The sequence below is a fragment of the Pseudorca crassidens genome, chromosome 21 (genome assembly GCF_039906515.1).
Source record: "Pseudorca crassidens isolate mPseCra1 chromosome 21, mPseCra1.hap1, whole genome shotgun sequence".
In the NCBI taxonomy this organism is placed as follows: Eukaryota; Metazoa; Chordata; class Mammalia; order Artiodactyla; family Delphinidae; genus Pseudorca; species Pseudorca crassidens.
The window spans coordinates 31784362-31811411 of NC_090316.1; the positions used below are offsets into that span (position 1 = coordinate 31784362).

Sequence of the window (27050 nt, forward strand, 5' to 3'; positions counted from 1 at the left end):
AGTCCTGCAGTAACATCAAGGTCACTGATCACAGAGCACCATACCAATATAATAATAATGAAAAAGTTTGAAATATTGCAAGAATTGCCAAAATGTGACCCAGAGACATTAAGTGAGAAGACGCTTGAAAAAATGGCGCCAATAGACTTGATCAATGCACAGCGTTGCCACAAACCTTCAATTTGTGACAAACTCAGCATCTGTGAAGCGAATAAAGTGCAGTCCAGTAAATCGAGCAGGCCTGTGTTTCAAACATTTTCATGTCAGATCAGCCTGGCTGGTTCTTCTGAAGACTGTCAAAAGTCATCACAAATAAAAAAGTCTGAGCAAACGTCACAGCCGAGAGAAGCTTAAGGAACCATTCTGAATAAACGTGATGTGGTGTGTGTACTGGATGGGGTTCTGAAACAGTAAGGGTGAACCTAGGGGAATCTGAATAACGTGGGCGTTAGTTAATAATGTATCAATACTCACAAGTCGCGTCAAATATGGCAGTGGTGCACGATGGTAAGAGAGTAAGTGGCGCAAGCAGCTTACTGAAGGGTGAGACAGTTGTAAAGTGCCTTGCGAAGCTTTCAGAAAAGCACCAACACAGAGAAGGTTTGCTAAGACTGGCAGAGTATTCCGTGTGTGTGGGTTTTTTATTTGTTTCGTTTTGGTTTTGGTTTTTCTGGCTCCAGTGTTTAAGGAGATACCTCTCAAATCACAAGGTGACCATTAAGCTAATAGAACAGAGACCTCAGTGGCATTCATGACAAAACCTTTTACAGGAAGAGTTCAGAAAATCAGTAAATAAACAACTAAGCCCAGACCACATAAAGTGTCAACAAATCCCAGGAAGCCAGGAGAATCTGATTTCTAGGTACATTATAATGTTCAAAATATCTAGTATTCGACAAAAATTGTCATGCAAAGAAACAAGAAAGTACAACCCATCCTCAGGGAGAAGAAAAATTAACAGATACTGTACCTGAGGGAGTACAGACATTGGACTTGACGAGAGACGAGACAAAGGCTTTACACAACTGTCTCAATGATGCTCAAAGAACGAAAGGAAGCAGGCAAATGACGCTTCACCGAATCAAGAGTTTCGGTAAAGAGACAGAAATTATAAAATGGAGTCAACTAGGAATTCTGGAGTGGAGAATTGCTATGGGTTTTTACCTCTATGTTTTATATTATATAAAATACTAATAGAGGGCTGCAGCATCAGATTTGAGCAGGCAGAATAAATAACCAGTGAATATGAAGAAAAAAATCCACTGAGATTATCAAGTAGTGTTTTATAAATGAGTCAAAGGTGGTCCTTGTATATTGGGCCTCCTGTTTACGTCTTCACAAGAGACTAGGCCCATTAGCTCAAAAGCCCATCAGTGCCAAATTAAAATTTTTATATACTGAATTGTCTTAAACATAACATAGCTCAAATGAGATTTTTAACCATTTAGAGCCTGCCTGCTGTGCATACCCTGTGAAAATGCACCCAACATTTGACCAGCTGACCATAGATGAGCTAACCCATGGGTATGCAAGCCTCTAAGCTGCTGCTGGCCTTCTGTAGTCCTCTGACCAAGAGACCCCCATCTTTGGGCGGAGAGACCCCAACTGGACAATGAAACCACCACGCCTTTCCAAACACCTTCTCCCCCAGGTGTTCCCTTGTTATCGTCCCCTTCCTGGTGGTGGTCCCGCACTCTAGCCGCTGGAAGGAGTTATCCTTGATAGGGAAGGTGCACCTTTGTGCCACCCAATACATCTCATTTTGTGATGCCACCCCTCTGTGGTCATGACTTTATGTGATCAGTCCTGAAATCCCTTGATCTCACTGAAAATGCCCAGCACACTCATATGCATAGGTCAGTGTAGACTCCAGTGTAACATGAGCTCCTCCGAGAAGGGAGTGTGCACATCATTCCTGGGGGTCCCAGCACCTACACAGGCCCTGCCCCAAGCAGCACCAGGCCCTTCCCTCCTGGAGACACAGGCAAGGAAGTGATTTCTGACTAAGCCACCAAATAAGTCTCAAATTCAGCTGTGGCCCAGGATCACAGCTAAAGTCAACTATAGCTTTAGGGTAAATTAGGTATGTCCTAAGCAGATTAAATGTAATAGTAATACAAATCTATTATATTTTTAAGTGATGTGAAATATTTCAATATAAAAATGAGGTAAGGAAGAGTGGTGTTTCCAGATCTCAATTTATAAAAAATATTCTCTATTTGCAAACACAAAGTGCCTACTACCTGCAGTAACAACTTGGTGTATACAGTATCAACTCAGCAGTACTCACTACAACTCCAAGAGAGAGGCACGAAGCTTACTTCTACCTTAGAATGGAGGAAACTGAACCACAGAAAGGTTCAGTAACAAGGTCTCATGGGCTGTGACAGTGGAAATAACCCATTGGGGGGGGGGGTCTGTCTTCCAGATCTGAACTTCTGACTAGTTTGTTCCACTTGACCCTTGTTCACACTTCCATGTGTCCCTGCCTGCTCACAGCCAATACCCCTCCAGCCACAGCACCAAGATGTTCAATTTTGGTTGGTCATCATCCTCGCACACGACTGTTTCCACCCTAGCTGAACAGTAGAATCACTTTTTTTTTAATGATGATGTATTGGTTTCACCCCGAGATGTGCTTATTTAATCAGCCTGTCAGGCTGTGATTTGGGGACTGTGCTAGTTTGGGAAGAGCACGATCAGCTGAGTCCTCTTGAGTGAGGTTTAGGCTCAGCATGGAAGTCTGCTGAAGGGCAGCACATTTCCAAGCCCTAGGCGCAAAGCAGGACGGACCTGCTTTGAGAGAACTTTCATTTTGCTTGGGGAAAAGAACATTAATAAGACAGGCTTGTGTGGTGTCTGATAGGTTGGGGGATATTATATTGCTGGGGTCTTCTTTTCAGGGCTGCTCTGTGTGTGTGTGTTGGCGGGGAGGGCACAATAATGGCTCCGTTTGGGAAGCAGGACTCACCTGAATAAGATGTGGGATGGCGTCATACGATGAGCTCCTGCCCCCAGCTAGCTCAACTCAGGGGCTTCACGGAAAAATCCAAGGAGTGTTCTTGGCCTGGAACAGCAGAGCTGCCCGTCTCTCTGGCCCCACGGAGCTGCCCAGGGGCAGAGACAGGCTGGGGACTACCCCGTGGTTTACACTAGACGTCCATGATACTGTCCACCTGGTAGGCCAGGGTCATGGCACATTGAGAAACCAGCCAGTGGGGTGAAGGCCCCTGTTGTGTCACCATCGGTGCATAGATGAGACAGCTGATGTTGGTGGGAAGCTGGAATGAGTGGAGGTGAGCTGTGTGGAAGGGGCTGTGGAGAAAGGGAAGACAGAGAATCGGGCCGAGTCTCCCCGACACGCCATGGAGTGCAGACCCAGATCTGTGTCTTTGCAGCTGCATGGAGAAAACTACAACTTCACCAACAGACTAGACTTTTCAGCAACCAACTTTATTGTTTAAATATTTACAAATAATCTGTTGGAAAAAGTTTAATTTCTTACAAAATTCTGCATTCAGTATTCCCAGATCACCTTACTGTTTGCATTTATATGTCAGGTTTTTCCCCATAAATAGTTCTCTCAAAGTTCTGAATTATTTGCTGAATTGTATGTTAAAGGCTCTTTTAAAGGGTTTTTCACCCCCTCAACTTAGCTTTTCTGAATGTGAAGTCTAGATGAAGTTTTCGCCACACTGATTTTAGGACTGCTGTCTCCTCAGTGTGAGAACCTTAACGTTGATTATGAAATGAGAGATCACTGAAGTGTCATCCTTATTTCATGACACTGAGCGTGTTTTGTACAGTCTGAATCCACACAGGTACCACAAGTGTGGCTCTATGAATAAAGGATTTCTCATGATTTTACACTGAATCACTTCTCCTGGATGCATGACTTGGTATTCCTTAAGAGCCTTCATCCTCTTACTTCCTGTTGTAGTGGGTATTTATTCCTTCACTGAGTTTTCTCGTGCACATCAAGATTGTGCTTGGCTGAATGTTTGTTCACAGTGATTAGACCTAGGGGCTCTCCCAAATGGAGTTTGCCCATGTTGTTTAACCATGAATTATAAATGAAAGCATTTGCACATTGATGGCAGACCTGGATCCTCCCTGATGCAAGTCCCCTAGTGTGTTTAAAGTTTAGAGCTGTTGTTATTATTGACAGTATGAGTTCTCTCATGTCATCTACGGTCAGACCACTGACTGAAGGTTTTGCCACATAAATATCACACATATGGACTCTCTTCCATATAAATTTGCATATGTCAAGTTGAATAAGGATAACCGAAGGATCTTCCCCATTGATTACAGCGTTTTCTTCGATGTGAGTCCTCTGGTGTGTTTAAATGTTAAAGCTACGGTTGAAGTCTTGTCCACGTTTGTTACATTTATAATACCATGTCATCTGAGGTCAGAATACTTACTGAAGGCATTCATAATTTTCTCTCCATTGTGGGTTCCCTCATGTCGTCTAAGGGCAGAACACTGGCTGAAGGATTTGCCACAAAGATGACACTCATACGGTTTCTCTCCAGTGTGAGTTCTCTCGTGTCGTCTAAGAGCAGAACATTTACTGAATGCTTTCCCACAGAGTTGACATTCATACGGCTGCTCCCCAGTGTGTGTTCTCTCATGCTGTCTGAGGTTAGAGGACTGACTAAAGGCTTTCCCACAGAGATGACATTCATATGGTTTCTCTCCGGTGTGAGTTAGATTGTGTTTTCTAAGGTCAGAGCTCTGAATAAAGGCATTCCCACAGATGTGGCATTCATACGGTTTCTCTCCAGTGTGAGTCATCTCGTGTCTTCTAAGGCTAGAGCAATTACTGAAGGCTTTCCCGCACAGATGGCACTCACACGATTTACCTCTAGTGTGGATCTGCTTATGTTGATTAAGGTATGATTGGTCACTAAGGGATTTTTTACACTGTTTGTTGATACAGGGTGTCTTTTCCGTGTGAGTTAACAAATGTTGACTCAGTGTGGAGCTATGAGTGAAATCTTCTCCCAAATCATTACATTCGAAGGGATCCTCTGGAGTGTGAGATACTTGCTTTTGGGAAGGAGATAAAAGGCTATTAACGGTTTGTCCACATACATACATTCTTTTCTCTACACGTGAATCTAAAACAAAGCATTCAGTGAGAGTCTCCATTTAAAATCCTTCCGATATGACCTGCATACGTCTGATGTGTTACTCCCTGCATACACAAAGGCTTTCTCTTTATAGCCTCCCCGCTGCAGAGGTTATAGGCTAATTTTGAAGACTGCAATATGTTTCAAAGACTAGGCATATGAGCAATGTTTATACAGTTGCCCCTTTTTTTTAAGATCTGAGGTTATGGTTTTGAGCTCAGGTTAATCTCTGCACTAAATTCAAACCACCCATAACTTTTTGCTCAGAAATAGCTTAACCCCAACTTAATGTAAATCAGGCTATTGTGCTCAATTACTAACATTCCATTGCCAGGTCTTTAATTTGGATGACCAGGGTTAACACTCAGGAAACTTACCAGTGGGATGATTGTAGATGTGTCTTTCCTGCTGATATGCTGTGTGGCTAACATTTCTTTAAGGGCAGTTTCCCTGCCTAAAATAATTGAAAAAAAAAAATTAGAATGCCATTAGGGGAATGAAAGTGTTGAAAAGCTCCAAGACCTTTATGAGTATGTTTCAAAAATTGGTACTTCAATAGGGAATACTCTAGGAAACAGAAACACATTATAGGGCATTGACAATTAGGAAAGATTTTCAGGACTGAAATATGAAAATATTAAAATGGAGGTGAGATGTTGGGTAGAGAGAGGGAAAACCTTCAAAGGGGAGGATGAGAACAAGAGTTATTATGTGAAAGTTTAACTTTCCCTAAAGCCCAAAAAAGATAATGGCAGGAGTACACATGAATGTGACTGAAATATGTAAGGAATAATAACATCTAAAGAATTTTGCCCCAATGTTGTTCACCTACGTTTTAGAAAACCTCACTCACTTAACAAAATCTTCAGTTGATGTTTCTAAGTACATACTCACTCACTGACTAGGCACCTCCTCATACTGAAGCACAGGCTGCTGCTGCATACCTGGACTGTGGCTTTGGAAAAATCCTCTTCCTTCAATCCACAGCTCTTCACCTTGGTCCAGCTGGAAAATCACATCTGATTTGCAATGCTGATACCCTGTTCATGGAAAAAAGGTGGATTTTGAGTTCTGTGCTAATAAAAGGGCATTATCATCAAGTTCAGGACACGCTACTGAGGAAGAACAAGGAGACCACTGAAGTTCAGCCCAGGCAACAACACCATGAGCAGAGGAAACACTGAAGTACAGATCATGTGACCAAAATAGTGAAGACCTCTGGATGCTGATGTCCATGGCCAAGTTCGAAGACAGAACACAGAATCCTCAGTCTTTTAAAAAATGGAGAAATTAAATGTCTCCACAGTCGGTTGAATATTATCTTCAAACAGACGCCAGTAAACATAAGTCCCACAAGAATAATCAAGGTTTTGCTATTTTCTCTAGTCTGCTGTCAAGCCTCAGCATAGTGACTAGAGCAGAATATTTAGAAAATATTTACTCAATTTATTTATGCATTCAAAAACATTCATTGGGTTCCTGGGTCTGTTCTGAGTGTGAGAGATTGAGTAGCAAGAAAGACATTAAATTGTGGTCAAGACTACATTTTAGTGGGGTGACAAACTAGATGTAAGTAATATATTAAACAACTTTCTCTCATGTAGTTATAAGGTCTATGAAAGAATCAGGACAGGGAGTGGAGTGAGTATGCAGAAGCTGTTCTAGATACTTATCGACTGAATCAATGAATACCTACCTACCTACCTACCAACCTACTTACCTACCTACCTGCATACATACATAAATGTTGACAGACTCACCCACGGAGACCAGATGACTGATGTTCTCCAGCATCACATCTCTGAACAGCTTTCTCTGGGATGTGTCCAGCAGGGCCCACTCTTCCTGGGTGAAGCTGATTGCTACATCTTCAAATGTCACTGATTCCTAAACATGGATATTGTGGTTCAGACAGAGCAGCCCCTACTAATGTCCAGAGCAGGAGGGTTGATGTGGCAGCACTAAGGAAAGGGGCGGAGAAGCTGGGTGTACAGAAAGATCAAACGGAGTTTGGGGTTCCCATCAGTTCCTTCTCAGTGCTGAGCTGGCAACTGCTTTTCAATATATCACACAGATATGCACAGTTTGAATTAATAAAACTTTATTATAAAGGAATATCACACGAAGTGTGGTGTAATAAAAAAAACCCTGGAAATCTGCCCAAAAAACTGGTAATTGTGAGTTCAGACATGTGATTAAAAGCTGCATTTGAAAATTCATAAAACTCTTCCTGATTAATTTCCAATAACTTATTGACACATCCAAGGCAAATGATTTGCCACTTTTTTTTTTTTTTTTTGCGGTACGCGGGCCTCTCACTGCTGTGGCACAGGCTCCATATGCGCAGGCCCAGCGGCCATGGCCCATGGGCCCAGCGGCACGTGGGACCCTCCCGGACCAGGGCACGAACCCGCGTCCCCCGCATTGGCAGGCGGACTCTCAACAACCGCGCCACCAGGGAAGCCCTGATTTGCCACTTTTAAACCATAACTGTAGTTGTATCATTCCCCTAAATGAACTTCAGACTCATCTATTAAATGGTTTAATAACCTGTTATGAGTATTGAAAGATCCAATGAAGTAATGAAGTTCTCCCTACCTAAGTAAACATGTATTAAATACAAGCCTTAGTCTATTACTTATTAAAATGTCCGAGAACCTTGAAACCGTCTCCAGCATTATTCAGAAATGAACAAGTTTCATACAGGACTTGGTATCAACAGGCGTGGTCTCACTGAACTCTACAGAACTTGGGCGTTCATAAGAAGGTATGAGGTCAGATGGTCCAGCAGCACAAGCCGGGGGGACTCTGGGGTGGCTGTGCTGAAGGACAGACCCAGCCTGACCCGTCCCTCTGGTGGGAGGACCCCCACTCTCAATGTTTTCTGGGACCTCAAACACCAGTCCTTACTGTCGCCTTTCTTTAGCTTGTCTCTCTGCTGAAGGATAACAGAAGCCTCTTGACTGGTTTTGATCTATCTAGTTCTTTAAAACTTTCCACAGGGTCTTAAATTTTACTCTATTCCTCCTCAATATGGAGCCACAATTAAGGAAATAATACTCCCTATACATTAATTCCAGTTACCAAAAATGAAAAAAAGCGTTAATTTTCTTTTTAAGAAGTTCCTAAAAGAGCAAATATATTCTATCAAAACTTTAAAATTAGAAAAAAATAAATGAATGATCCCTCATGCCTCCTTTGGCCTCAGCTTCTCTCGTGCTCCCTTCACAGCTCGCAGCCCGCACCCAGGACCTGTGAAGACAGGACTGACTGAACCCACCTCATGAGACCCTGGCCTCCCCATTGGGCTGTAATGTTCTCCTCCTCCCTCCTCTCTATTCACCACAACCTTAGACCACGATAGCCACTAACGTGATTATCGACTGAATTATTCCCCAATGAGACCATGGACAGATTAGAGAAAGAAAACTTCTCTCACCTCTTCTGTAAATACACAAGCTTAGCAGAGGCTGGAATAAAAGAGTGTGATGTTAGGAAGGATACTAGTTATTAAGGAGTTCTTGACCCATGACAACCATCCCAGAGTCCTGGGGAAATTTCATTGGAGCTCAGATGCCTGAATGTTTCTTGACTGCACTTAGAACATCCATGCAAGTAAGAGAATCCTGCCCATCTGCTGTCAGCAGCAGTGTGTGCAATTCCAGCAGAAAGAGGCACTGCTTACTCACCAATGGCTGCATTGTCAGTAACTCAGCTGCGAGCAGTCTTTCTCTGGGTTTTCACTCACAGACAGTCCAAGCACTAAGCAGGCAGAGCTGCGGATGGAGAAGAAGCCGTGAGACTCCAGTCCTGTGCACACCTTCATGAAGCCCCAAACCTTCACCAGGATGTGACGCCCAGTCTAACCAACAAACATGCAGTGCACACCCTACTGGAAACACACAGAGGCCTCTACTCCTCTCCCAGGGTCAAAAGTAAGAAGACTTTAACTGTGGTTGTTGATTTAAAAAGTAGAAATACAAATAACTTACAGACAAGAACATGGAAAGTATTGAGCTTCATATGTTAATTAGCCTGTGGTACCCAGAGTTATTCAGTTCTCTCCCTGACTCCAAACCAGTGACCCCTGACCCACGCTGCACGTAGATTTTGGTTCCCACCTGCAGGTAAACACTGGGAATTCTCAGATTTCATTATTCTGACAGGGGTTCCCCAGCATTCATGGCAGTGCTCCCTTAACTCTGTTGGATCTGACCCCCACGGACCTGGAAGTCAATCAACTAAAAGTCTGTTTTATGAGGGAGTTAACTTAAGGACTTATTCCACTTGGAGGAACCGTGGCACCCACCCTTCCGGTCTCGTCCTTAACATCCGCTGCTCCAGAAGGGAGCAGAGGTACACGAGCCATAGTGTTCCGGTCGTGGACTGTCTTGAGCCCTCTGTGTCGAGGATGGCTGGGCTAACTCCAGCTGATCATCTTAGTAAAGGGGTAGCTGAAATCCTTGAAATCATGTTCTGCATTAATCTTCATTAGCTGCAATATCCCTGCATTTCATTATACACGAACACACGTATGTGTACATGCATATATATATATATATATATATATGTGCACACAAATGTGTGCAAGAGACACACAGAGAAAGCATTTATAAAGTGTAAATTCTCCCCTGAAATACCAATAACTAAATATATTTCACAGGAAAATGATGATAATGCATCATAAACAAAAGCAGGATTAACTCACCCATTTGTACCTGAGGTCCAGAAAAAGAAAAAAAAAAAAGTTTGTATCAAACATGACTTAGTGCTTGGATATTTACGTATATTCACTCATTTAGGCCTTAAAATAAACCTGGCGATTTTAGTTTGTTTACCAATATAACAAATGACATACACAGAAGAGGTCCAAAAAGTTAATCATATAACAAAGTCACAGCTAGAAATGACGCGTCTATAATTTTAATTTTGTTCTGCCTGTCTCCTATGCTCATATTCCTTATGCAACACACATCATATCCAGGTTTTACCTGGAATACTTCCTCTGACATTAATCAGGAGCCCCAACCTGTAACTACAACCCCTCTGCCTTCTGATACCCCAAACTCAGGTCCTCTGCCACATGGGGACCCCCAATGTACTTGTTTCACTTCTCAAACATCGAGCTACATCTCTCTACATTTTTCCTGCTCAGTTTAATCCACACTTACTCATTTCAACAGGCACTTACCAAGACCAGAACATTTTCTATGTCCCTTGGATTATTAACCGTATTTCCCCATCAAAATCCCAATAGCAGGTGACTCCTCGTACCTGCCTTTTCCATGACTGCATCCGACACACACTACTACTAAGTTGACCCCTGCCTAACACAGAATCACCTACTCCTAGTTGTTTTCAAATATATCTGGCAACTCTACTATGTCTGGCAAAGTAAAACAGAAATATTTCAAATATTTGCTCCATAAATATTTCAAATTGTCACCATGCCTTTTGAATCTGCACTCTTCACGTTTCAAAAGATGAGGTTATTTCCTACTACACATAGTGTATTAGTTTGCTAAGGCTGCTGGAACAAAGTATCACAGACTGGGTGGCTTAAGCAGATTTATTTTCTCACAATTCTGGAGGCTCTAAGTCCGAAATCAAAGTGAAGCCAGGGTTGGTCTCTTCCGAGGCCGCCCTTCTTAGCTTCCGGATGGCTGTCTTCTCCCTGTGTCTTCCCACTGGACATGTCTGTGCCATAATCTCCTCTTCTTGCAAAGACACCAGCCGAATTGGATTAGGGCCCATCCTAAGAACCTCATTTTAATTTAATCACCGCTTTTAAGGCCTAATCTCCAAATACCATCACACTCTGAGGTCTGAGGATGGCTTCAATATTTGACTTTTGGGGGCACACAATTCAGTTCATAACACAGACGGATTACATGATGTGACAAAGTAACTCGGTTCACCATCATGATCGCTACAGATATTCCTACATTCCTACCCCTGGGTTACTCCTTTTCTCCCTTCAAATTGACGGGTCATGCTGCCTCTAGTCTAGCGTCTCCAGCTGAACTCCTTTCTCTCCTGTTTTCTTGTTCTCCTTTACCGGACACCTGTCCATCAGTCCCCTCATCAGTTAAGCTCATTATGTCTCTTTTTACTTGAAGCAAAAATCTCCTCTGAACCTATTTTTTCTCAAGTCCCTGCCCATCTATCCTCCCTTCACCATCAAGCTGGAAGTACAGCCGTCAGCCCCTCATGTCCTCCTCTCCCTTGACTTGCAAAGACCCTCAATGTTTATCTCACGCATACATATTGTTAATATCACCAAGTATCTCCCCACAGATAGAGTCTTCCTTGAAAACAAAAGTTGAAACTTGACCTCCTTTCCGGAACATTTTCCTAGCCTAAACTGACACCTCATTCTCCTGTCTTCGATCTACTCTGTCATCAGTCCTCTGCAAAGAATTCCGCGGTCCTACTGGAGTGTCTCAAGACTTAATGGGAGCTCCTGTTCTCCTCTCACACATTTATTCAATTGCTCTCATTTCTTCTACTGCTATCTCTGTTGAAAATGACCAGCTTCTTGTCTGGATTCCATTTCTGTGCTATCATCTCTCCTTGCAAACTTACATACACCTAAAACGAAATATTTCTCAGGACAACACCTCTGCCCCTCCAAATACAAAAATCACTCCTCCTCTAGTCTTTAGTCTTAGTTAACGGCTCCACCAGACATCCTGGCATTGATGTGTGCATGACCTGGCTGAGCCCACACACATACTGCTGTTATCTCTACACTGGGGGACTGGTATCAACCTTCATTTCCACCCAATCCACACACACAACCTTCCCACCCATACACAATTTATGTCAGCATCAGTTTAAATCTCAACTAGCAGGAGACTTTCACTAAACTCCAACCAAGTTAAACCTTTCCCTTCCCCTCTGCCCTAACTTACACAGAACTCTACCACTCCTTGAGGCCATTCACCTAATTAGTCATTAGATATTTATATATGCTCTGCCCTCCCAGTGGTCTAAATCTACCTATACATGGTAAGATTAGGCAAGTTCACCTCTGACCATTACATATGAATTATAAATACAGAGAAACTCTATGTCCACAGTAAGGAAACTTGCCCCCAAGTGGCTGCACTCATGTGATCCATCATTTCCTGATTATAAACTCTTCTGAAATAACGGAGTTGTCTTTCCTGACAAAAATTCTCTCTACTACTTACCCAAACCCATGGAAAAGCCAAAGAAGTCAACTCTTTATTGAGGATGCAGTCACCACCCAAACGAACTCAGAGTTTCTTTCTCTCTCTAGATAAACCAGCTTTTCATGGCAAGCCCTCTTTGTAAGCAGCTGATAATCTCATCAATCATGTAAATCGAAAGACACACCCTGATTAATCTGCATGCCAAGTCAATGTAGATCTAATCAAGGCATGCCTTTTTTTTTTTTTTTTTTTTTGCGATACGCGGGCCCCTCCCCGCTGTGGCCTCTCCCCGCTGTGGCCTCTCCCGTTGCGGAGCACAAGCTCCGGACGCGCAGGCTCAGTGGCCACGGCTCACGGGCCCAGCCTCTCCGCGGCATGTGGGATCCTCCCGGACCGGGGCACGAACCCATGTCCCCTGCATCGGCAGGCGGACTCTCAACCACTGCACGGCCAGGGAAGCCCAAGGCATGCCTTTTTTAATCAAATATTTTCTCACTAATTAGGTAAATCACATAAATGGAATTAAGGAAAACAGATGATATCCTTTCATTCTTTTTCTAAAAATGCTTTATTTTTTTAGAGTTGTTTTAGGTTCCAAGCAAACTGAGCAGAAAGTACAGACAACAAAGTCTATGGATAACTCTTATGGAAGATCTAAGAAGCTCTTTACCCAAACATGTCATCAATATTGATCACATATTAGGTAACAGGAGTATTCTTATAATCTTGCCATTTATTCATTTGCCATTATTATTATTATTTTTTCTTTTCTTCTGGCCATGGCACGTGCGGCTTGTGGGATCTCAGTTCCCCGACCAGGGACCGAACTTGGACCCTTGGCAGTGAGAGTGCAGAGTCCTAACCACTGGACCGCCAGGGAATTCCCTCATTTGCCATTATTATTGTCACTTTTCCTTTCATGAAACCGACCTGGAAAGGATTCATGTGACTTAACAAAAACTACGCAGCATATAATTGGTTGAACTACGTTTCACGCTCACGTGTATCTGGCTCAAAAGTCTGTTCCCTGACCACAGTTTCATGTGAGTTATGTCCTCTCATGGTTCGGTGTGCAGGTGAGGGCGGTGAGGATAGGCCTGAGTTACACGGGGGCGTCGCTTCCACCACCTGGCAGGCGAGTGTGGCCTGGAATTGAAAGTGACCGCACAGCGTAGCAGCGCCTCCTGCAGAAGAGCCCCGGCATCCTCCCTCCCCTGGCCTGAGGTGTGGACTTCCAGGAGCTGCAGGACTTGGAATCTGGCATTCTGAGGCCAACAGAGAGGATGTTAGAAGCAGAGAGGAAGTCTTCAGTGCTGGGAGGAATATTTTAGTTCCAGTTATAGCAGGGAATCCATCCTTTCTAGTTGAGACAATACTTTGGTTGTTGAGCCCACTCTCATACTGAGCTTCTGAAGATGTTGGGCTACTGCCTGCAGGAATCCACCTGATGAGAAGGAGTTCACCAGTTTTAGGCTGTGGAGTCAATCAACTTCAGAGACAGCCATCATGAACCCCTAGTCAGGCACGAGGGGAATGTCCACCAACTCCAGGAAACACAGAGCCTGCAGCCTGGGCAGGTTCATCATCTGCCTGCCTTGGAAGGTAAGAAGAGGGTCCAGGACAAGGTTGTGTTAGAAAAGCAGTGGAGAGAAGTCACTTTCCTTGAAGATCCGTGACTCTGAAATTTCACAGTTGTATAGTTCCACACTTGTGAGGACTGGGCAAGTTTGGTGATCGGGAATTTCCTCAAGTATAGAACATGCAACTAGAGTTCAGTTTGGTGAGGGTACCTCTTCCCAGCTTCCTTAATTAAAGCTGGAATGATTTCAGAAGGCTTTATGCTTCAGATCATGTAGAGCCCCACACTCAGTGACTGGAACCCTGCTCTCACGTGTCTCTGGAAGAGATGCCTGACAACCGGGGCCTCTCCCTGCAACACCCAAGCATTCCGATGATCAAAGGACAAAAATCAACTGCGTTCAACCTGAATCAGGGAGTGGAATGACAGATATTCAGGGCCCCTGGACAATATCAAAGCTCACTGAGCCGTCATATATACCTGCTCCAAGGAGCCCAGCATGGGTTTTGTGTAAGAACTGCCATGCCCGGTTTACAGCAGAGACCCTCAAGCATTTTCCCAAATAGAGGCCATACATACCTTGTAAGGTGTCAGGTACACATCTCCATAGTGCAGAATGTTCAACTAGCATCTTCCAAACTCTGCAGAGAGAGAAAACTGACATTGATCTCGGAAACTGACGCGAGCCCATGGTTTCCCCTCCGAGGCCCCTGCTGTCCTCCTCCGTGACCACAAGGCCAGAGAGTGGTTGGAAGCCCTGCTCCAGTTGTGCCCTAAGCTCTTGTCCCAGTGTTTCCGTTTTAGTGCACTTGGACTGGGTCCTATGTTCTACACCCCTCAAACACCTGCCTCTACCCCAAGCTCTGAGGTACCTGATCTTCAGAATAGTGAGGACGCCCCTCCCCCAGACATTGGTCCATACCTGGAAATGTGAATCTTCTCTGTAACACACAGGAAGGAGAATGTCTTCAGCATCACAGAGACAAGTAGTGCCAGGGTGGTTCTCGAGCTTTGCTCTCTGCCCGTTGTATGCATGCACTCTGATGAGGAACTGGAACCTTCTAGGGTGAGTTGAGGGGACTGAGGATCTAGAGGGTTATTTAAATGTCTGTGGGTGGGTGGGTGGCGTGATAGCTGGATTCTGGGCACTGTTTCTTCTTATTTTCCTCTGTGAGTCACCCAGCAGGGAGGAGAGTACTTTCAATCAGATCTGAAAGGAAAACCCCAGATTAATGCAAGGATCTGATAACTGGGGAAAGGTAGTCAATATCTAGGACAGTTCACAATCTCCAGAAGATACTCCATAAATACAGTTTACCTACTGAGTTATCGAGAGCATATGGGAGAATCCAAGGACAAGGAAGGAAAATCTAGGAAGACTAATAAGGCACTGTCCATGGGATTACGTTAGGTTTTGACTTCAGGGCAGATTTAAATTGAAACATAAAATATTTTTTTTACCTTGAGGATTTTTCTTCTAAGGACATACAGGGACATCCAGGGAACCACGATGCACATGAAACAGAACAGCCCTGTGAGTGGGAAGGAATGTACCTAGGTATCACTGTGCTTTGCCCACACTTCCAAACAGAAGGCATCAAAGAAGGTCATGAGTGGATGAGAACTGTAAATAAAAGCAGCCCCTCACTATAAAAAAATAAATACCAGGTCCCACAAACTTTCCAAATGTCCTGTGTTAAAGTCATTTCTTTGAGCCAGGAGGAGTTCCTGCTATTCTCTCCAAACTATTACCATGAACTGATGTGGCTTAAGGAGAACTCAACTCAATGAAAATAACTTGGAAAAAATAACCAAAGCAGTAACTATTAAAAGACTAAAGCATAAGAGAGGTTGGGGTAAAAAAAAATTGAATATTAATATTCAAGGAACCCTATGCCTTGGAGCAAAACATTATTTAAAAATTATCCAGGGGCTTCCCTGGTGGTGCAGTGGTTAAGAATCCACCTGCCAGGGCTTCCCTGGTGGCGCAGTGGTTGGGAGTCCGCCTGCCGATGCAGGGGACATGGGTTTGTGCCCCGGTCCGGGAAGATCCCACATGCCGTGGAGCGGCTGGGCCCGTGAGCCATGGCTGCTGAGCCTGCACGTCTGGAGCCTGTGCTCCGTAACGGGAGAGGCCACAACAGTGAGAGGCCCACATAATGCAAAAAAAAAAAAAAAAAGAGAGAGAGAAAGAATCCACCTGCCAATGCAGGGGACACGGGTTCGAGCCCTGGTCGGGGAAGATCCCACATGCCGCGGGGCAACTAAGCCCGTGCACCACAATTACTGAGCCTGCGCTCTAGAGCCCACAAGCCACAACTACTGAGCCCACGAGCCACAAATGCTGAAGCCCACACGCCTAGAGCCCGTGTCTGCAACAAGAGAAGCCACTGCGATGAGAAGCCCGCGCACCACAACTACTGAGCCTGCGCTCTAGAGCCCACAAGCCACAACTACTGAGCCCACGAGCCACAACTCCTGAAGCCTGCACGCCTAGAGCCCGTGCTCCGCAACAAGAGAAGCCACTGCAATGAGAAGCCGGCGCACCGCATCGAAGAGCAGCCCCTGCTCGCCGCAACTAGAGAAAGCCTGCACGCAGCAACGAAGACCCAATGCAGCCAAAAATAAATTAATTAATTAATTTAAAAAAAACTATCCAATAAGTTTAGTAATGGACTACAAACTATTAAAAACCTTAACAGAACTTCAAAGCGTAATTACAAAGATGAAAGAGATTATAAGACAACAGAAGAAAGAAAAATGACTTGACAGAGCTCCAAAACTTCCAAAGTAAAATAAATTAAGATTTATTAATAATTTAAGAGAAAAGACCACAGTGGGAGATAAGAGAAAGGAAAATGACAATGCTAAAAAGTCATTAATTTACATGGATGACAGGCTTTAAAATCAGCAAAAGAAAAAAGAATTAAGTAAGTAAGGATTAAGTAAAAACTACTGAAAGGCTTAGAGAGAAACTGAAAGATGTGAAAGACATGTCAACCTATAAAATCCATGTTAATGGTAAAGATAACAAAGGAAATGATATGACAAAATAATGTTATGATTTAATTCAATAAAGAAGTATTAAAACATACAACAAAGGAATACATAGAATACAGTATAACAGAGACAGAATGCAGAATGATGGTTGACAGGAGACGGGGAAGGAGGGAACAGGAAGCTATTTATTGTTTAATGGATTTAGTTTCAGTTTTGCAAAATGAAAAGAGTTCTAGATATGGATGGTGGTGATAGTTTGGACAACAGTATGAATAAACGTAATACCACCTAACACCACTGAACTGTACACGTAAAATGGTTAAGATGGTAAATGCTATGTGTATTTTATCATAATTAAAAAAAAACTGAAAAAAAATTAGGCTGGAATGCTCTCTGAGTGTTCTGCCAGAGACAGAATTTATTCCTTAAATTTCTCTATTGTTCCAATACAGGAATGAACCTCAAATTAATCAACCATTTGCTCACTGCTTGATTTTAAGTTGGCTTCTCCTGCCTCTTAGTGATGTCAACATGAATGAATACTTGGCATTCTTAATTAATAATGAGTTTATTACTTTGAGGGAGACTGGCAGAACATGCATTCTAGTTGTGGGCTCATGTGTATTTTAAAAGTGAACAGATATTGCCTGGTTGCTAACCCCCAAATGTAGCACACTTTTGTTCTATCTGCAACGTATGAGAATCCAGTTTTCTTTCATCATATGAAGTAGGATTTTTCACTTTGTTCATGTTACCAGTCAGAGAAGATTAAGCAAGGCATGTTTACATAATTGTATCATTGTTTCAATACTTTGCCCTCCCACTGTCAGATAGACAGCTATTCCCCTGTGTCCATATCTACATGTCTGTGCACCTTCGTATGTTTACAGAGGTACATCCATTTCTTTGAGCACTTCTGGGCAATGAGTGTTCATATGCTATGCCTGTTTTGGAGGAGTTTTTACAGCAAGTTAATATGAATTTCCTGCTTTCTGTAGTTACACCAAATTTCATGGCATTTTTAAGAAGAGTCTCTGGCTCAACTTTATCTTCTTGTCCACAGAGTGCCACATGTTACTGCATCTTCCCTTAAACCATCCTTCTACCATGGAGGATCTCACGGAGTTCTTCATAAAGTCTATTCCAGGTAGAACGGGATCTAGCTCTGGCTCTGAATGGATTTTTTTGAGTGTCTATAGTTTATAAGTACTCATATGATTAAAAATCTTTCCCATCCTCTGATTTGTTCATAGTTATTGCCCCCTTTTTCATCTGGTGTTTTATTCCTATGCTTCCTGCCAGCCAGAGGAAGGGAGATGACACCTTCCAGCAGCCCCAGGCAGAGATACTGGAACAGAGGTGCACAGATACTGAAGGACCCAGGAAGAGCAGATGGCAGACAGGCAGCCAGAACTCAGGGCTGAGAGTGCTGGGGCTTAACATTCCTCGTAGGGGAGCAGGGATCCCTGCCTTCCAGGGAGACCCCCACTCCTGCCAGATGTCCAGGGGATGGGATGGGGCAGCAGGGAGGCCCTGGACCTGGGCTCCTCTTCCTGGAAAGTCTCACCTGCAGATGATCTCCTAGGAGCCCTTGCTTTCACCTATGCCCCACTTCCGGTGTTTCTTTTTCTCTTTTGCTGCTTGTCCTTCACCTTCAGAGAACACGTTTCACGGAGCAGACCTAGGACTCTGATTCGAACCACCCCAAGTCCTACTGGGTATCTGATCACTCATTCACTGAGGTCTGTAGTCTATTCTCCCATCTCCTTCAGTTTCTTCTTATTATTGCTCTTGTCATAAGGACCATTTTCATTATTGATGTTAATCACCGTGATTGTACTTATTACAACAATTATGATTTATCACTCTTGTTAAAAAACACTGAATCAGCTTTCTCTATCCATGCAGGGTATCGAGTTTACTGAAGCGGACTACAGAGGGTTCCACAAAATACAAACACACAGATGCTTTCAAGTCATTCCCAGTGCCCTTTCCGGAAACGAGTGTCCACAAATTTCCCAAGTTTGTCTCAGGAGGCCTGAAGTGGCCATTTTGACAGGAGAGACTAGATGAGGACATTCTGGCCTGCCTGAGCCTCTAGAAAACATTCTAAGTCATCTTGGGGACCAGCAACCATTTGAGCCTGCCTGCAAGGCCTGGGGAGGGAGTCCATGGCTGGCCAGGCTCAATGAACAACTTCCTAAGACCCCTCGGAGGCCCTGGAACAGGTACAAGAGAACACGCGTGGAAAGCTAAAGAGGAGGTCCTTGCTGCCTGGAGGCTGTGCGGTATTTTCTGAGTGTGCCCAGAACCAGGCAACTGCTCACGCCCGCTACAGTCCTGCAAGCACAGGAGGGCAGGGAGGGACCATCCAGTTGCCCACCAACTGTCCCAGGCTCAGAGGCAAGATCCCAAAGTAATGATACATACCTCTAGGCTGTAGGGTGGGGCAGTGGCAGAAAGCGCAGCGCCACGGGGCTGAGAAAGCGCTCTAGTCTTATTGTTCAGAGCAGGTGGAGCTTTGCAGGGCTAGTGGGCAGGGCATGGTCCCTGAGTCTGGCCTTCTTCCCGGGAGGCCAGATTCCCTGGAAGACACATACACACATACTTTAATGAACGTGTGTGTATATGCGTGTACATCCAAAATGTAGAGACTTTTTATCCCCACTTATTCCAGCGTAGAGACTTCAGTACATCCAGTGCACGCATCAAATTTGACTTTGTAATTAGCCACAGAGAAAATTTTAGCTAAATGCAAAAGAGAATATATCAAATAGGCCACATATGCTTACCACAGTAAAATGAAAATGAAAATAAACAATAATCAGGTAGTACAAACAAAACTAACAGTCTGAAAGACAATGACAGTTTAAACAACAGGGTTACAATACAATCGAATGACGATTGCCAATTCGAGTCATCATCACCATGAAGAATGAACATATCAACTCCATAGAATAGGGCCACAGTTGTTACCTGGAAAAAGTGTTTAACTTTAAATACACTTAATAGACGCAGAGAGGGCTTGTTCAACTTTATAAACCAAGAGAAAGTAAAAGGAAACAAGAGTGAGTTGACATTTCAAATTGTTACAAATTAAGAAGATAAAGTTAAAAGAAACAAAAGCTTAAATAAAAGATTAAAGACGAAAACGGAGAAACAGATTATTTGACAGAAATCAATGAAAGTTTTGACAGTCAAATCAAGGAATTAATAAAGACACGTGGAAAGCTTCTTTCCCAGCCAAAATCAGCCTTGAGATCCTCCCTCGGTGCGGAGGGTGTGCCTCTCATACCAGCTCCGTACGCCTCAGCCACACACAGGAAGGGACTCACTAAGTGGCAAAGACCGTCCCCTGCGGCCAGTGAAACCACAGGGACTCAGAGAGTTACACAGGAGACGGGCAGATGGGTAACGCCCTCCCATCCTACGGAAGCCCACATACTCCATGGCAGCAGCGAGTGTGAGCGCTCTCCCACGGTCTCCTCCGTACCTGCTGAGCACAGGGTCACCTCGGGTGAGGACGGGAAGACGTTTCCCTTCCTCTTGTTCCCGAGCTTCTCAGTCTCCCTCCCATCCCCGGCTCCTTGGCCCTCGACAGCATTCTTGCTCTTTCTTCCGGCTCCCTTCAGAATCGAGTGCCCTCTTCTCCCGCCTCACTGGAGAGAGACTTTTGATCTTCGCTTAGTTTGTGAAGTCCGGGCCCTCCCTTGTCGGGTGGCCTCGTGACCCCCTGCTGGGTTGGAGCAGGCAAGGGGGTCAGCAGGAAAGGCCGGCGGAGAGGAACCAGGTCTGTCCTCACAGGAATGACATGGCCTGGATGAGACAGTGCAGGGTTTGCCCTTCTCACCCCTGCCTGCCCCTAAAAATCACATTTCCTATTCCTGAGCAAGAGCCACTTCCTTTCACGATTTTAATCACAATAATCTCAAGTATTTGACTCCTCTTTTCCAGAAGAACATCACATTAAAACCATCAAAAAATGACACGGGGCTTCCCTGGTGGCGCAGCGGTTGAGAATCCGCCTGCCAATGCAGGGGACACGGGTTCAAGCCCTGGTCCGGGAAGATCCCACATGCCACGGAGCAACTAAGCCCGTGAGCCACAGCTACTGAGCCTGCACTCTAGAGCCCGCGAGCCACAACTACTGAAGCCCGCACACTCTAGGGCCCATGTGCCGCAACTACTGAGCCCGTGTGCCACAACTACTGAAGCCCGTGTGCCTAGAGCCCGTGCTCTGCAACGAGAAACCACCGCGATGAGAAGCCTGCGCATGGCAATGAAGAGCAGCCCCCGCTCGCCGCAACTAGAGAAACCCCACGTGCAGCAATGAAGACCCAACGCAGCCAAAAATAAAATATAAAAAGAAATTTATGATCTTAAGAAGACCTAATTGGTAGCACTGGAAAACACGAAAGGAGGTCAGCAATGGAAACAGCTCAGCGATTTATTCACCAGGAACAGAAGGGCTCTCTTCCAACTACTTCTGAGGACAATCCAGCTCACCCTTGATCACTTTCAGAGACACGACAAAGGGAATATATACTTGGCTGGAAACTTCAGTTCACAGCCCAGTAAGTTAAAAGCTCATAAAAGGGGATAAAGATGTTGAATATCAGACTAAGTGGTTAATCTAGGTTTTGACTGTTCACATAGAAAATTACCGATATCCTTAGTAAGAACACACTGAAATAGTGTAAAATTACTTGCTAAGCACTATAGAATATTTTCAACATGTGATGAAGACTGGAAAACCACTGAGACCTCATCATCGGAATCTGACACAATACCTGTAAACGGGACTGTAAGCTGGAAATTTAAAAACACAACTAATGAATCCGGGATCTACCTTTCTCTTGCCCCCCGCCGCTACTGGTGCTCGTAACTCCCTCCCCGTCTCTGCCCTCTTCCATCTCTGCTGATCCTCTTTTGGTCTATTTTCATTTATTCCCCTGCTGCCCAGGTCATTCTCCTTCACTCTTAGCGGGTCTTTTCAAGCCCATGGGACCCACTCCCCCAACCTCAATTCACCCCTGCTTTTACTATCTCACTCTGTCTCCCTGGTTCTCCCTTGATCTCGCTCCTTTCTCGTCATCCCCCTGCCGCACCTCTGCAGTCGCAGGAATTGAATGCAGCAGCCCCTGAACAGCAAGAGCACGCTTTCCAGGGCGGCCCCGGGAATGTAAACACACCCTGCAGGCACGGCCGGGTGGGATGGGATTCGAGACCGCGGGGTGTCACGGGGCGGGGACGGGTGAACGCCCCCAGCGCTGGGCTCAGGGGCCTCTCTGAAGAGGTGACTGTGACGGGAACGCCTGGAGAGCGGCAGGGCTGGGCCCCAGAATGGAGCCAGGATGGGGACGCAGATTCAGGAGAGGACAGGGGGCTGCAGGACGCAGGGTCGGGAGGAGGCGGGACGGCCCGACGCCGCCCTCCAAGGCCGGAGAATACACACCGAGAGGGACCTGACAAGGCGCGGGGTGGGGAGCGGAGACGGTGGGAAGAACCGGGGCAGAACGGTCGGGCGAGGACCAGCCGCGCAGCGATTTTACCGGAACAGATTCAGGTCCGGCCCCGGCAGCTGAGCTCCCCCCGACTAGGCGGGGCTCCCCGCGGGCGGGGACGGTAGCTGTCGAGGGGCCCGGGACTCCGGGTGTGGAGGACGCGGCGCTGAGGGCATCCACGAGAGAGTTTGAACGAGAAATACTGAAACACACGCCAGGTAACGGTTCTTCGGGCCAGAAGAGCTGCTTCCGGCTCTGCCGGAAATTGCGAGATCGGGGGGCGGGGCCAGGGAGGAGGGGCTTGCGTGGGGCCGTGACCTGCGCCCTCCGCCCCGCCCCCAGGGAGTTTCCGGTCAGTGGGTACAGCCGCTTACGGAAGCTGACTCTCCGCGTGGGCGGGAGGGCGTCCCGCGTCTGGCGAGGGGCGGTGCGCACACCTTCCTTCAAGTTAGATGTTGACGGTGCTTCAAGGTAAAAGCTTAGAGTTGGGAGGCCACTGGTGCTGAATGCGGAGACCTTTCCTTCTCAAAAAATAGAAAATGATTTAAGTCAAAAATCCCTTTTGGGAGCGTGTCCTGTGAGTCCTGTGATACCTTTGAGACGTGAATGACATCCTACAGATTGCTTAAGTCGTTATTGTCTTAATATATTGTAATTTCAGAGTTTTCTTTATTACCGCAGTTACCTGAAAGTATTTTTTATTTATTGTTTTGAAAGTATTTTTAATTTGAAAAATGAGATATTTTATATTAAATATTTATTGTTATTTTTGGCTGCGTTGGGTCTTAGTTGCAGCGTGCGGGACCATTCATTGCGGCGTGGGCTCTCTAGTTGAGGCATGCGAGCTCAGTAGTTGTGGCATCCCCTGCATTGGAAGACAGAGTCTTTACCACTGGACCACCAGGGAAGTCCTAAAATGAGATCTTTTAATCTATGTTTTCGTTTTCTATTTCCTTTTTTTAAATTTTTGGCTGCACTGGGTCTTCGTTGCTGTGCATGGGCTTTCTCTAGCTGCGGCGAGCGGCGGCTACTCCTCATTACACTGTGCGTGCTTCTCATTGCGGTGGCTTCATTGTGGAGCACGGGCTCTAGGCGGGCGGGCTTCAGTAGTTGTGGCACCAAGGCTTCAGGAGTTGTGGCTCACGGGCTCTAGAGTGCAGGCTCAGTAGTTGTGGCGCCCGGGCTTAGTTGCTCCGCAGCATGTGGGATTTTCCCGGACCAGGGCTCGAACCCGCCGCATTGGCAGGCGGATTCTTAACCACTGTGCCACCAGGGAAGTCCCCTCATTTTCTATTTCTGAATGCTTTGTGTCAAGTATGGATAATGAGGCTTGTAAAAAGTGTGCTTTTTAGGAGATATGTGGATTTTGCTTTTAACTAGTGAAAAATCAATTTTTATTACTCCCAGATACCTTTGACTGGAATATCTGTTCTCTCATGTGAACATCAGAAAGCATAGTAAAACTGTATTTTCAAATTTCAGTTGCCTCATTTATACCCTTAATATTTTTAATGTGAAATATGTGAGTTAAAATCTCTTCTATTTTCTTTGAAAATTCCGAAGTTCACGCTGGAGGGAATTTGGCAAGACTGAATTCCAGTTATTCATGCTGCAGCAATTTCTCAAAAGATTATTTCCATAGAAAAACCCATCTGGTTCTCCTGTGACTAATACAAGTTTCTTCAACTTTTAAGTTTGTTTGTTTTTAATATTAGATATATGGACTCAAGTGGATTTAACTTCTAGAAGCTAACATTCTCTTAAGCAGGGGAACAGTGAACACCTTGGGGCTCATATGGGGGGAAGAGGTGGGAAGCCCCGCCCATTGGTCCTCCAGCTCTCCAGGGCTGCGATCACGTAACCTGAGCTCAGCTCACTCCTGTCAGATCTGTGGGAACTGGACACAGATTAAGGAGCCAGGACTGTATAGGATTTGGGGTCAAGGAATCTAGGTATCTGAGTAACTTCTGCCCACGGCCTTAGTCAGTAGACCAGATAAATGTGCTCATTCCTGAGTAGTGTTCCCAAAAACCTATAAATGTCCTATTTTTGTCCCTCTCCTCTCCACTCCACTTGGCTCTCTCATCAGATTTGCTTTTCTGCACAGGAGGGCGGGGAGACCTGAGGGAACCTTAAAACATGAAGGTCCTCTTTCTGTTCGCTGTTCTCTTCTGTTTGGTCCAAATGAACTCAGGTAAATATCTCCTGCTTAAGGTAGGAAGCTGCTCCCAGCCAGGAGGGATGAGCTGGGAGAGCCTAGGGAAGGCAGTACAGGAATTTCATTGATTTGTGTGTCCGTGGAGGGGGGATTGGGTGTGTATCTGTGTGTTGTTGGTGGGTGCAGGTGGACCCCTTTGGGGCTCAGCTCTGGACCATTTTGATCTTCCCTATAAAGAGGTTTTTAAAAGCTAAGTATGAGTTTTCAGGGTCATAACCCAAGTCAAAGGGTCAACTTTGTTCCGATACAAATAGAAAGCATTCATCACAGTCTGAGAAAAGTTTGCGGAAAGAAATGACAGTCATACAGATGTCAGAGCTGGAAGGGAATGAATGCTTTTCTATGGAAACCCCACACTTTACAGAGAGAGGAAACCACGCTCCCAAGAAACGCCACTGTCCTGCAGTGCAATTGACAATCACAGTCATAGCAGTTATTCATCCTGACACTGGCATTCCTCCAGCTTTCACAGAGAGCCGATTTTACAGAGGAAAACTGAGCCATAGCCAGGTAAATGAGTTGTCCAAGGAGAAATCATTAGTTACCGGAAGAAGGAAGGCCAGTCCAGGTCTCCAGATCCCTAGTCTGTGCTTCTTTGATCTTCATTAGATGTGCAGCCCATCTCTTCACTCGGCTGTCCTCCCCAAAAAGCCATGACAGAGCTGAGATGACATGGCATCAGAGAGTACACCCCATTTGGAGCTGAGATATTGCGCAAGGTTGTTTTTTAAATCATGTAAGACCAACACGGTGGGTGTTTTGGTTTTCTGAGTCATGATAGATTGGCATTTGCAGACCTGACATAAGACCTTTCTTTCAACCATCTCATTCCCAAATAAAAAATGCTTTCTTTTTTAAAATTGAGATATAATCAACATATAATATTACATTAGTTTCAGGTGTACAACATAATGATTCAATATTTGTAGATATTGTAAAATAATTACCATAAGAAGTCTAGCCAACAGCCATCACCACATGTAGTTCCATTTTTTTTTTCTTGTGACAAATAGAAAATGCTTTCCTTATGGGAACGTTGGGTAGTTGTGCTTGACCTACAAGTCCACAAGTTATGGTGAGGAGAGCTCGGTTTTCTTTTCTTTTTTTCACTGTAGGCTGTAAAGCTGAAAATTAGGCCACAAGCTGAGAATCAGAACGATTTCCTATTTTCCTAGAGACCAAGACGCACCCATCCAATCATTCGACTCTGTTCTCCAAAACTCTCTCTGCTTCTCCCTGTTGCATTAGCTCACATCCATCACCAGGAAGCTTGAGAAGCCTGATACAGTACAATAACATATAAAAATATACGTATTATATATATCTTCCTGACAAAATTTTGAGATATGGATTATTATCCCTGTTTTAAAGCTAAGAAACTGAAGCCCAGTTAAACTGGAACCTGTCCAGACACTTCATTTTTTTAAGCATATAATAACCGTGTGGAGTTGGCCTGTGGGCTGGGGTCATGCTTTATTCTTTTGCTATATGAACTAAATATCAGCTCTAATTTATTGTATCAATAGGGGACATTCCACCTGCAATCAGAAATGTTATCTGTTTTATGCAACATGGACCCTGCAGACTTTTTTTCTGCTATTCTGGTGAGAAAAAAGCTGAAATCTGCTCTGATCCCTGGAATAGGTGCTGCATACCACATACAGAGGAAGAAAAAAATAAATAAATACAATAAACCAGAGATGGATGGCGGATCTAGCACCTAAAATGTAAGCTTCCAGAAGGCAGATGGGATCTTGAGGTATCCTAAGGGCTTAGAAGAATGTGTGGCTTGTAGTAGGTGCTCAATAAATATTTGTTGAATGACTCCAGTACCAGTGATGAAGGTCTTATAAAAGATTTTTCCTAAAAGCTTACCTACTTTGTCTTTTTCTGTTTGTTTTTTTTTTAAAGAGTCTCAGAGGGGCTTCCCTGGTGGTGCAGTGGTTGAGAGTCTGCCTGCCGATGTAGGGGACACGGGTTCGTGCCCCGGTCTGGGAGGATCCCACATGCTGCGGAGCAGCTGGGCCCGTGAGCCATGGCCACTGAGCCTGCGGGTCCAGAGCCTGTGCTCTGCAACAGGAGGGGCCACAGTGGTGAGAGGCCCACGTACCGCATAAAAAAAAAAAAAAAAAAAAAAGAGTCTCAGAATTTTATAATATCCACCTCCTTTCCCTGGTCCAGGGACTGTCTCTTACCTACCCACAAATAGGGTAGACCAGAAACCAAGCTGATCTCACCTTCAGAGAGACAGAAATGCAGCCAATCTTTTGGTCTCTTTTCCACCAAATGACATCTTTCCTCTCATCAAACCCAATCCCAGCTTCATCCTACTTCTTCCCAGACTATAATGTGCCTTGTCCCCTTTCCATAGACTCCTCAAGAAATAATAACAATAAGTCACATGTAAATAGGATTTTTTAAAATTTTCAAACA

At 44.8% G+C, this 27050-nt stretch overlaps 2 protein-coding genes across 9 annotated transcripts; one reads left to right on the top strand and one right to left on the bottom strand.

The window, feature by feature from the left end:
• Positions 1 to 3432: 3432 nt before the first annotated feature.
• LOC137216130 (zinc finger protein 705A-like) lies at positions 3433 to 22654 on the bottom strand. Of its 6 annotated transcripts, none has more exons than XM_067722006.1 (10): positions 22448 to 22654; positions 19326 to 19480; positions 15357 to 15427; positions 14818 to 15105; positions 14475 to 14536; positions 8828 to 8914; positions 6899 to 7025; positions 6083 to 6178; positions 5516 to 5592; positions 3433 to 5055 (listed from the first exon to the last, which is right to left on the bottom strand). In XM_067722006.1, exons 6-10 carry the CDS (start codon positions 8837 to 8839, stop codon positions 4405 to 4407), a joined length of 963 nt encoding a protein of 320 aa, XP_067578107.1. In that variant the 5' UTR covers positions 8840 to 8914; positions 14475 to 14536; positions 14818 to 15105; positions 15357 to 15427; positions 19326 to 19480; positions 22448 to 22654; the 3' UTR covers positions 3433 to 4404. The 6 variants fall into 6 exon arrangements, with proteins under 6 accessions (XP_067578107.1, XP_067578105.1, XP_067578106.1 ...); XM_067722004.1 differs by having other exon boundaries at positions 22351 to 22654; XM_067722009.1 differs by lacking the exon at positions 3433 to 5055 and adding an exon at positions 5100 to 5126 and having other exon boundaries at positions 22351 to 22654.
• A 90-nt stretch (positions 22655 to 22744) lies between these two features.
• On the top strand, positions 22745 to 26795 carry LOC137215993 (sperm-associated antigen 11A-like). Of its 3 annotated transcripts, XM_067721623.1 has the most exons (4): positions 22750 to 22870; positions 24507 to 24593; positions 26144 to 26344; positions 26529 to 26795. In XM_067721623.1, the coding sequence occupies exons 2-3, from the start codon at positions 24539 to 24541 to the stop codon at positions 26299 to 26301; spliced, it is 213 nt and encodes a 70-aa protein (XP_067577724.1). In that variant the 5' UTR covers positions 22750 to 22870; positions 24507 to 24538; the 3' UTR covers positions 26302 to 26344; positions 26529 to 26795. The 3 variants fall into 3 exon arrangements, 2 of the variants coding, with proteins under 2 accessions (XP_067577724.1, XP_067577723.1); XR_010939528.1 differs by lacking the exons at positions 24507 to 24593; positions 26529 to 26795 and adding an exon at positions 24872 to 25127 and having other exon boundaries at positions 22745 to 22870; positions 26144 to 26283; XM_067721622.1 differs by lacking the exon at positions 26529 to 26795 and having other exon boundaries at positions 26144 to 26520.
• Positions 26796 to 27050: the final 255 nt, after the last annotated feature.